Source organism: Saccoglossus kowalevskii, chromosome 13 (assembly GCF_978046115.1).
Source record: "Saccoglossus kowalevskii chromosome 13, keSacKowa6.1, whole genome shotgun sequence".
In the NCBI taxonomy this organism is placed as follows: domain Eukaryota; kingdom Metazoa; phylum Hemichordata; class Enteropneusta; family Harrimaniidae; genus Saccoglossus; species Saccoglossus kowalevskii.
The window spans coordinates 2,208,421-2,220,836 of record NC_140653.1 but is presented as its reverse complement, the minus strand read 5'-3'; the positions used below and the strand labels follow the sequence as shown (position 1 = coordinate 2,220,836).

Below are 12,416 nucleotides of genomic sequence, written 5' to 3'. Positions count from 1 at the left end.
TCCAGAATACTTGAATTGCACTCACAACAATCCAGATTACTTGAATTGCATTTACAACAATCCAGAATACTTGAATTGCACTCACAACAATCCAGAATACTTGAATTGCACTCACAACAATACAGAATACTTGAATTGCACTCACAACAATCCAGAATACTTGAATTGCATTCACAACAATACAGAATACTTGAATTGCATTCACAACAATCCAGAATACTTGAATTGCACTCACAACAATACAGAATACTTGAATTGCATTCACAACAATCCAGAATACTTGAATTGCACTCACAATACAGAATACTTGAATTGCACTCACAACAATCCAGAATACTTGAATTGCATTCACTACAATCCAGAATACTTGAATTGCACTCACAACAATACAGAATACTTGAATTGCATTCACAACAATCCAGAATACTTGAATTGCACTCACAACAATACAGAATACTTGAATTGCACTCACAACAATCCAGAATACTTGAATTGCATTCACTACAATCCAGAATACTTGAATTGCATTCACTACAATCCAGAATACTTGAATTGCACTCACAACAATCCAGAATACTTGAATTGCATTCACTACAATCCAGAATACTTGAATTGCATTCACAACAATCTAGAATACTTGATTGCATTCACAACAATCCAGAATACTTGAATTGCACTCACAACAATCCAGAATACTTGAATTGCACCCACAACAATCCAGAATACTTGAATTGCACTCACAACAATCCAGAATACTTGAATTGCATTCACAACAATCCAGAATACCAGAATTGCATTTACAACAATTCAGAATACTTGAATTGCATTTACAACAATCCAAAATACATTAATTGCACACTCTCAACAATCCAGAATAGATTAATTCTTGTTTTTATTTCGTCCATCTGTTAATGATTTAAAAAAATCAAATTGACATATATTCAAATTATATTCTGATAAACTTGGTTGAATATTTAAACAGTACATTAAACAATTCTTTGGCAAATGCAAAAACACAATATTTAAATTTCATCTCAAGATAATCTTTGGTGAAATTAGTATATTCATATTTATTAAAAACAAATTAAGTTGTTAATCTTGCCACTAGAGGGCTACACCATCATACTTATGTGATTCACTAATTTCCACATGCTCTGAAAGTAATAACAAACTTGTGACTAGGAGGAAGAATTGTATTACTTTTCTAAGTGATTAAACACCAACAACATAGACATATCTTGGTTATAAAGAAATGTAATATATCATTCACTTATTACAACCTATCATATATTTTGGAACAGTGGACAGTTTGATAATAACAACAACTCAAAACAGTGTCAGTTAGAAAGACATTTTTGTAGTTCTTAAAATCTAAATGTCAAGAGATGGTACACTGTAATCTTTTATATCAAATGTTATCACTGAAGACAGAAAGTGTTACAGAGTATGTTCTAGCAAGTTGATAATAAAAACAGGAAAAAAAAACGGTTACCAATGAGGGCGATATAACATACAGTTTAGTTGACAAGTTAATGATACAAATACGAGCAGCCTGTAGGTTGATATAGCTAAGCTTTTTGATGTGCATAATATGAAAGGTGTTTTAAAATTACCAAATGAAATTTACAAAAAACTGAATACATCAAATCAATATAACAATGGTTCTTCCAAGATACCTACATATAAATACATACATTTTAAATAATCATGAAACTTGGGGCCACAGGGAAAAAGTGAATACATACTACTAGTATGTTACCCTCATTTAAATAAAGAGTATTATTATACATCTGTCACTGTAACGGCATAAGTTACAGCATGCCATAATCTGGCGGCATTTTACGGGGTATTTTCATCCTACCATGTAAAGAAATGCAAATTCCAAATATGGAATGATTACGCACGTAAGCGTTCCAAGCGTAATAATAAAAACAGACATGGCATCAGGTTTTGTATCCTTGGAAGGAAAAGATGTATAATAATAAGGTTATCACTCATACAGCACGCCGCTTATCAACCTCCGCTGCATGTTGGTCGATACTCAAGCTGTACTGTCGTCATGCATACTTTGAGGTATTCTCGTAATAATCTTATATTATTATTATTGAACTATTTGCTAAAACTATATAATTGATGATATCATTATGAAATGATCAAATCTGACAGAGGTACGCACACTGTACCTTCATATAAAATATCAAACACCAATCAGATTAGCCTGTTCTAGCAGAAGTTGAGAGTAGATTTGTTACCAAAAATATTCATTGAAATTAGGGAACCAAAGTTATCATCATGAAATGAACAATTCTTATCAATAAGAAGTTGAAAATATTCACTAAAATTAGAGAATTGAATTTATTGTCACAAAATGAATAAATCTGAGAGAGAATCACCCAAGAAACATGTTTGTAGTAAGTACAAAACTGTTAAAACTAATGGTTTTTAAGAAGATGATTAACATATAAAGTTGATGTAGCGAGTCAATGTCCATAGACAATCTGTAATATAATGTATGCTGTAAACTTTGAGAGCTAAAATTAGACAATTAGACATAGCTGTGGATTCGTAGACCCATAAATATCAAATTAACAAATATTTACATATAAAGTTCTGATTTGCATAGATTCTATTTATATCAAGTGTTTACATCAGGTTTAAAAATATAATTAATAATATTTACCATTTTATCTTATGATAATGAACATTAAATCAAATACTACAGATATACATATACATAGTAACAGGTAATAAATTAAATTGCTGGCAAACCAATCATAAATATACAATTAACTAAAAGTATATGTATTTTGCTAACAAGCAAAGTTAACACATTTGAAAAAATAATTTTGGGTTATTAGGAGGGATTATATAACATTATGCTAAGAGTGTATGCCATAATTAAAGCAAATTGCAAAACATCACAAATAATAAATTGTTTTAGCAGCTTGAACTATGACCTGCATCATGTTAAAACAAATATTCAGAATTATTTGGCAAAAAAATTATGTTTACTAAACATGTACTTGCTATAACAGTCAACAACACATTAGGTAAATTATTATAAATCTGCTTGACTACAGTTATTATAAAACTATATCTCAACTGTCAGTTCAGGAAACCAGCCTGACAAACACAGAAAATTTAGGTGAATCTAAAAACATTAAGACTACAATACATTTTAAAATAACTTTGATAAAACGCACTCCCTTCATACTGTGTTCAGGGACTAGGGATAAAAATACAGCAAATTTAAACATCAAAAATAAAACAAGTTTTTAATATAAAAGCAAATGAGGTACACCATATTACTGGTACCTCTATTACAACCATCATGAGCACTGCATTGATTTTATCACAGTATAAATGAACTAAATACAACGAGTGTAATACACAATATAAAACATTCAGTTTTTAAAAAATGTGTAGATTATCAATACTTGTATGTTCCATATGCCAACACTATAGGACAATTATATGGACAGACTAGTCTATCAATATAACTTGTACAAAGAACTTACAAATCAAGCAGTCTATGTCTGTAACATGCAAACAAATTAACAGTCTGATATATCAAATCAAATTAAGTACTGGTGTATATTAAAAATATTCAGCAAGCACAAAAACAATATGTGACACCTACCGGGTAATACATATTGCAAACACTGTATCAAATACAAGTACTCCAACAACAAATAAATAAATACATGCATGGCAAAATAGAATTTTCATTACATACAAGGATTATATTTACTCTCAAATGAAGCTATTCACATAGCCTATTCTTAATGTGCTATAATGATACAAAACACTCCCTATCTTATTGCCAACAAATCTCACTTCAAGGTTTTTATAAAACAACTTCAGGCTTTATATTTATTCTTTTTAAGTTTTTCTAAATTATACAAGCTTTTATGTTTTGTTTAAGTAGATTACCAAGTTTTCTTTTAAACTACCGGTATATGGGTTTTTGCAACTTACACACAACTATAGACTTTCAACTGAATTGACTACTACAAAATTTGGAATCATAATGAAAATATCTGTGCCAAGGATTAAATGGATATTCTCAAAAAAACATTTAATCTGAGAATGAATTTTATATTTTTTTGTGCTCATTTAAACACAATTAGAATTTGGTAATTTAAAATCACGAACAAACCTGTCACTAATTTGTAATTTTATCATAAGAAAATTTAACAAGTAATAACTTGTTATTTATTTTTACATTTTTAAATTTTGCAAAAATGTAAATCTAGCTGTAAATGTTCCATCTTAAGTATCTATTGCTAGAAGTCACGTACTACATCAGTTTACTCAAATATTGCATTGTAAATGTCAAAAGGTAGGGTGGGGCGTTTTGGGGGTGGGTGAGTAAGTGTGTTGGTAGGTAGGCATATTAACCCAGTGTCCCTAAATGGTATAATATGGGTGGAATTAGGCAAATTAACCCAGCATCCCTAAATGGTACAATCCAGTGTAATTAGGCATATTAACCCAATATCCCTGAATGGTACAATCAGGGTTGAATTAGGCATATTAACCCAGTATCCCTAAATGATACAATCCGGGTGGAATTAGGCATATTAACCCAGTATCCCTAAATGGTACAATCTGGGTTGAATCAGGCATATTAAACCAATATAGCTAATGGTACAATCCATTGGAATTAGGCATATTAACCCAGTATCCCTAAACGATACAATCTGGGTGGAATTAGGCATATTAACCCAGTATCCCTGAATGGTACAATCTGGGTGGAATTAGGCATATTAACCCAGTATCCCTAAATGGTACAATCTGGGTGGAATTAGGCATATTAACCCAGTATCCCTGAATGGTACAATCTGTGTGGAATTAGGCATATTAACCCAGTATCCCTAAATGATACAATCTGGGTGGAATTAGGCAAATTAACCCAGCATCCCTAAATGGTACAATCCAGTGTAATTAGGCATATTAACCCAATATCCCTGAATGGTACAATCAGGGTTGAATTAGGCATATTAACCCAGTATCCCTAAATGATACAATCCGGGTGGAATTAGGCATATTAACCCAGTATCCCTAAATGGTACAATCTGGGTTGAATCAGGCATATTAAACCAATATAGCTAATGGTACAATCCATTGGAATTAGGCATATTAACCCAGTATCCCTAAACGATACAATCTGGGTGGAATTAGGCATATTAACCCAGTATCCCTGAATGGTACAATCTGGGTGGAATTAGGCATATTAACCCAGTATCCCTAAATGGTACAATCTGGGTGGAATTAGGCATATTAACCCAGTATCCCTGAATGGTACAATCTGTGTGGAATTAGGCATATTAACCCAGTATCCCTAAATGATACAATCTGGGTGGAATTAGGCATATTAACCCAGTACCCCTAATGGTACAATCCAGTGGAATTAGGCATATTAACCCAGTATCCCTAAATGGTACAATCTGGGTGGAATAAGGCATATTAACTCAATATCCCTGAATGTTACAATCTGGGTTGAATCAGGCATATTAACCCAGTATCCCTGAATGGTACAATCTGTGTGGAATTAGGCATATTAACCCAGTATCCCTAAATGATACAATCTGGGTGGAATTAGGCATATTAACCCAGTACCCCTAATGGTACAATCCAGTGGAATTTGGCATATTAACCCAGTATCCCTAAATGGTACAATCTGGGTGGAATAAGGCATATTAACTCAATATCCCTAAATGGTACAATCCGGGTGGAATTAGGCATATAACCTAACATATAATTAAGTCATCATGTGTTTTAACAGCTTTTACACAGACAATTCTCATCCATGTAAAGTCAATTCACTTGGTCATATTTGTGTTGGTTGTACCAGACACTGAACTTCCTTGATGGAACAATTGAAGTTGAGTCCAATTCTCAGGTTAGTGGTATCATGATGAATGAGGTTGCAGACAACAACAACAGATTTGTGTGTCTGATGCAGTGTTGTATTTATGGTTGCTATGCACTATTCAGGTAAAGTGTTAGTGTTCTGCATGAACATCATGATTAGAGAATACTTCATTTTCATTATTTCGATTCTTTTCCATAGCCTGCTGTTTTAAAGTCTCTAAAGACAAATTAACCTGTGAAAAAGGAATAAATAAAGAAATTGTTATTAATTGCTATGGCCATTATCATCATCATTAAGGCTGTAACAGGTGTAAAACATGGTAAAAATTGGTATGTGATTCAGTTATTCTTAGATATAGATGAATACAGTAGTGTAAATGCTCTACCAATGTTTGTCTATAGAAAATTTTCACAGCATGTGTGGAAAAAAACTTGATCTCAGTTCTAATAGAGAGTCAGGATTTAAACTTGATATAAGGCAAGACTTGCTGCCTGAATGCTTTGCAAGAACCAAAATCATGCCCTCAGTGATGAATTTAATAGAACATACTGATTTATACTAGTATGACATAACAATGAAGGGAAGTGCAGCATATTTATGTGATGTAACTGCTTTGAAATGCTGCACTGATATGCCATTTATATGATTTAACCGCTTGAAATGCTGCACTGATATGCCATTTATATGATTTAACCGCTTGAAATGCTGCACTGATATGCCATTTATATGATTTAACCGCTTGAAATGCTGCACTGATATGCCATTTATATGATGTAACTGCTTTGAAATGCTGCACTGATATGCCATTTATATGATTTAACCGCTTGAAATGCTGCACTGATATGCCATTTATATGATGTAACTGCTTTGAAATGCTGCACTGATATGCCATTTATATGATGTAACCGCTTTGAAATGCTGCACTGATATGCCATTTATATGATTTAACCGCTTGAAATGCTGCACTGACATGCCATTTATATGATGTAACCGCATGAAATGCTGCACTGACATGCCATTTATATGATGTAACCGCTTTGAAATGCTGCACTGATATGCCATTTATATGATGTAACCGCTTGAAATGCTGCACTGACATGCCATTTATATGATGTAACCGCTTTGAAATGCTGCACTGATATGCCATTTATATGATTTAACCGCTTGAAATGCTGCACTGATATGCCATTTATATGATGTAACCGCTTTGAAATGCTGCACTGATATGCCATTTATATGATGTAACCGCTTTGAAATGCTGCACTGACATGCCATTTATATGATTTAACCGCTTTGAAATGCTGCACTGACATGCCATTTATATGATGTAACCGCTTTGAAATGCTGCACTGATATGCCATTTATATGATGTAACCGCTTGAAATGCTGCACTGATATGCCATTTATATGATGTAACCGGTTTGAAATGCTGCACTGACATGCCATTTATAAGATGTAACCGCTTTGAAATGCTGCACTGATATGCCATTTATATGATGTAACCGCTTTGAAATGCTGCACTGACATGCCATTTATATGATGTAACCGCTTGAAATGCTGCACTGATATGCCATTTATATGATGTAACAGCTTTGAAATGCTGCACTGACATGCCATTTATATGATGTAACCGCTTTGAAATGCTGCACTGACATGCCATTTATATGATGTAACCGCTTTGAAATGCTGCACTGATATGCCATTTATATGATGTAACCGCTTTGAAATGCTGCACTGACATGCCATTAATAAGATGTAACCGCTTGAAATGCTGCAGTGATATGCCATTTATATGATGTAACCGCTTTGAAATGCTTCACTGACATGCCATTTATATGATGTAACCGCTTTGAAATGCTGCACTGATATGCCATTTATATGATGTAACCGCTTTGAAATGCTGCACTGATATGCCATTTATATGATGTAACCGCTTTGAAATGCTGCACTGACATGCCATTTATATGATGTAACCGGTTTGAAATGCTGCACTGACATGCCATTTATATGATGTAACCGCTTTGAAATGCTGCACTGACATGCCATTTATATGATGTAACTGCTTTGAAATGCTGCACTGACATGCCATTTATGTGATGTAACCGGTTTGAAATGCTGCACTGACATGCCATTTATATGATGTAACCGCTTGAAATGCTGCAGTGATATGCCATTTATATGATGTAACCGCTTTGAAATGCTGCACTGACATGCCATTTATATGATGTAACCGGTTTGAAATGCTGCACTGACATGCCATTTATATGATGTAACCGGTTTGAAATCCTGCACTGATATGCCATTTATATGATGTAACTGCTTTGAAATGCTGCACTGACATGCCATTTATATAATGTAACCGGTTTGAAATGCTGCACTGACATGCCATTTATATGATGTAACTGCTTTGAAATGCTGCACTGACATGCCATTTATGTGATGTAACCGCTTTGAAATGCTGCACTGACATGCCATTTATATGATGTAACTGCTTTGAAATGCTGCACTGACATGCCATTTATATGATGTAACTGCTTTGAAATGCTGCACTGACATGCCATTTATATGATGTAACCGGTTTGAAATGCTGCACTGACATGCCATTTATATGATGTAACTGCTTTGAAATGCTGCACTGATATGCCATTTATATGATGTAACCGCTTTGAAATGCTGCACTGACATGCCATTTATGTGATGTAACCGCTTTGAAATGCTGCACTGATATGCCATTTATATTATGTAACCGCTTTGAAATGCTGCACTGACATGCCATTTATATGATGTAACTGCTTTGAAATGCTGCACTGACATGCCATTTATATGATGTAACCGGTTTGAAATGCTGCACTGACATGCCATTTATATGATGTAACTGCTTTGAAATGCTGCACTGATATGCCATTTATATGATGTAACCGCTTTGAAATGCTGCACTGACATGCCATTTATGTGATGTAACCGGTTTGAAATGCTTCACTGACATGCCATTTATGTGATGTAACTGCTTTGAAATGCTGCACTGACATGCCATTTATGTGATGTAACTGCTTTGAAATGCTGCACTGACATGCCATTTATGTGATGTAACCGGTTTGAAATGCTGCACTGACATGCCATTTATATGATGTAACAGCTTTGAAATGCTGCACTGACATGCCATTTATATGATGTAACCGGTTTGAAATGCTGCACTGACATGCCATTTATATGATGTAACCGGTTTGAAATGCTGCACTGACATGTCATTTATGTGATGTAACCGCTTTGAAATGCTGCACTGACATGCCATTTATATGATGTAACCGCTTTGAAATGCTGCACTGACATGCCATTTATGTGATGTAACTGCTTTGAAATGCTGCACTGACATGCCATTTATATGATGTAACTGCTTTGAAATGCTGCACTGATATGCCATTTATATGATGTAACCGCTTTGAAATGCTGCACTGACATGCCATTTATGTGATGTAACCGCTTTGAAATGCTGCACTGATATGCCATTTATATGATGTAACCGGTTTGAAATGCTGCACTGACATGCCATTTATATGATGTAACTGCTTTGAAATGCTGCACTGACATGCCATTTATATGATGTAACCGGTTTGAAATGCTGCACTGACATGCCATTTATATGATGTAACTGCTTTGAAATGCTGCACTGATATGCCATTTATATGATGTAACCGCTTTGAAATGCTGCACTGACATGCCATTTATGTGATGTAACCGGTTTGAAATGCTTCACTGACATGCCATTTATGTGATGTAACTGCTTTGAAATGCTGCACTGACATGCCATTTATGTGATGTAACTGCTTTGAAATGCTGCACTGACATGCCATTTATGTGATGTAACCGGTTTGAAATGCTGCACTGACATGCCATTTATATGATGTAACAGCTTTGAAATGCTGCACTGACATGCCATTTATATGATGTAACCGGTTTGAAATGCTGCACTGACATGCCATTTATATGATGTAACCGGTTTGAAATGCTGCACTGACATGCCATTTATGTGATGTAACCGCTTTGAAATGCTGCACTGACATGCCATTTATATGATGTAACCGCTTTGAAATGCTGCACTGACATGCCATTTATGTGATGTAACTGCTTTGAAATGCTGCACTGACATGCCATTTATGTGATGTAACTGCTTTGAAATGCTGCACTGACATGCCATTTATGTGATGTAACCGCTTTGAAATGCTGCACTGACATGCCATTTATGTGATGTAACCGCTTTGAAATGCTGCACTGATATGCCAAACATGTACATAACACTTTTATCTATATACATTCATCATATCTTAACTAAGGGTAAGGTTTCATCTTCTCTTTTTTTAAATCAATATTTTTTTTAGAACAGCATTTAATTATGTTTTTCCAAAATGAATAATGTCAATGAAGTTATTAATGTTAATTAACCAAAATGTAAACTCACCTGTGACAATGCTGCTAAGTTAGCAGCCAGTGTTGCATGAATTTTTTCCACTGTTGCTGTGTGTACACGATGATTTAACAAGTATGAATCTCCATAAGCCTGATTACTGTACGGAAAAATGAATAAGATGACAAATATAGCATTACTGTGACACAAACAACATTTGTATGCATGCAACTATTATTTAACAGATCGCACTAGGGTTGACATAACCCAGTACCCCTAAATGGTACAATTTGGGTTTAACAGAAAAAAACAAATATACTTCTTTTATGGTAAATTTTCACAATGGGACATGTGGTCTCTTTGATCTTACAGAAAGATTTTGCATTTTTACTGTGCGATGTGAAATACTTATTTGTGAGGGAAAATAAGACTTACATGTAACTATGGTGATACTGCGGTGTCCACAAGTTTTCACTGCTTGTCTCTAGCACAGGCTGTAGTTGAAATATACGATAGGATAATACCACAGATGATACCAAGAGAAATATTGCACTGTCAAAACAAAAATAAAGAATGTTCATTCCATGTATCTACATGTATATTGACAACATTACTACATGCAAGGACAATAGAATAAAACAAGCAGCCTGTTGGCTGAGATAGCTCCGCTGTTAGCAATGCACATTTCAATTAAAGAACTGAAAATATCATTAGAAAATGAACAATTTGTATAGTATTAAAGCAATCAGAAGTAGAAAATATCACTTTTTACCAAAAATTACAAAAATATTCATCAAAATTAGAGAAAGTTATCATCACAAAATGAACAAATCTGAGAGAGGTCCACAAGTAGTACCTATACAGCCGGAACACAACCCACTGTCATAGAGGGCGCTTATTAGACATAGGTCATGTGACAAATTTCAAATGTCAGCTATAGAATTACGTATTTCCGATAGGCCAGCAAAACTGTTATTTTGAACACCGTAGTCTTTGAAAATTTGAAATTTTCTGCCATATATGATGAAATCTATTTCTTATGTGCTAAATAGTGCGCTTGATTCGGGCCAGCAGTATTTTTAGAATTGCCAAACATCATTTGTCCATGTCGTTAGCGAGGAAAAAATGGGTCATCGGAGCGAGTTTTTTTATTCATAATACTATAATAATATCTTCGCATGTAAAGAACAGATAGAAATAGACAGCTACGCAAATGATGATAGAACAAATGTAATAAATTCAAATCAACCTCTAGTTTATATGATAAGGATAAATGTCATTTAAAAAACTGTTTCATCCTAACAACCTTTCAGAGTGAACACTGTAAGAGATGGGTTTTCAAACATTGACTCAATCAAAATTGTAATTTGTAATTTTTATTAACACTTACACATTCCCCGGAGGGATTGGCAATGGTTACAAAAGTTTAAAAAGGAATAAAAGATTACAAAACAGTAAATAGATAAAAAAAGCAACAAAACAATCTAAGCTAATACATTACAGATAATAGCAAGTATAAAATTATGATACTACGATAGATAGAAGACAAAATGCAAAACATAAAAGAGTAAGAGAAGGTTGTCACTGGGGTTGCTGTCTTATTTCAAAACACTTCTTTAGGTACCTTGCTACGGGGAGTGTTAGGCCACTGTTGTTTAGCAAGGCTATAAATTGTGTCTTTGGTGGCAAATTTTTAAAGTTTTGGATTTTGGTTTTTGCCATTTCGAATAGGACATTTCGTTCGGGGGTGTATCTTTTACATGACATCATGAGGTGATACTCATTTTCTACTTCATCTATTAGCAAGGGGTATTCCTTTGTGTCTGCCAGTCTCAATTTTCAAGTTATGGTCACTGAGGCGGAATTTAGTTAAATGTTCGCGCATCTCAATGTTTTTCAGGGTAACAAGGTATGTTTCGAAGGCAAAATTGTTTTTTAATTCTCTGTATGTTCTTAATTTTTTTTTTTCATTTTGTTTTGATCGATTGTCATATGTAATTCACTTTTCCAAGTTGATATGAATGATGTTTGTATATTTTTGTTGATTTGTCCTAATTGCCTTGCTGTTAGAGTTTCATCGCTGTCGATCAGGTAAGACTGGTTGATGTTATTTAAAAGGGAATCTATATTGGTGTA

At 34.1% G+C, this 12,416-nt stretch overlaps 1 protein-coding gene across 4 annotated transcripts in view; it reads right to left on the bottom strand.

The window, feature by feature from the left end:
- Window positions 1–875: 875 nt before the first annotated feature.
- Window positions 876–12,416, bottom strand: part of LOC144352019 (uncharacterized) — a 140,921-nt gene continuing 129,380 nt past the window's right edge. For all 4 annotated transcript variants that reach the window (XM_085506854.1, XM_085506856.1, XM_085506855.1 and 1 more), the window contains exons 13-15: window positions 10,716–10,832; window positions 10,335–10,440; window positions 876–6,110 (exon numbers count right to left, since the gene is read on the bottom strand). In XM_085506854.1, coding sequence (XP_085362980.1) covers window positions 6,009–6,110; window positions 10,335–10,440; window positions 10,716–10,832 — 325 coding nt within the window. In that variant the 3' untranslated portion in view covers window positions 876–6,008. The remainder of the gene's footprint in view (window positions 6,111–10,334; window positions 10,441–10,715; window positions 10,833–12,416) is intronic.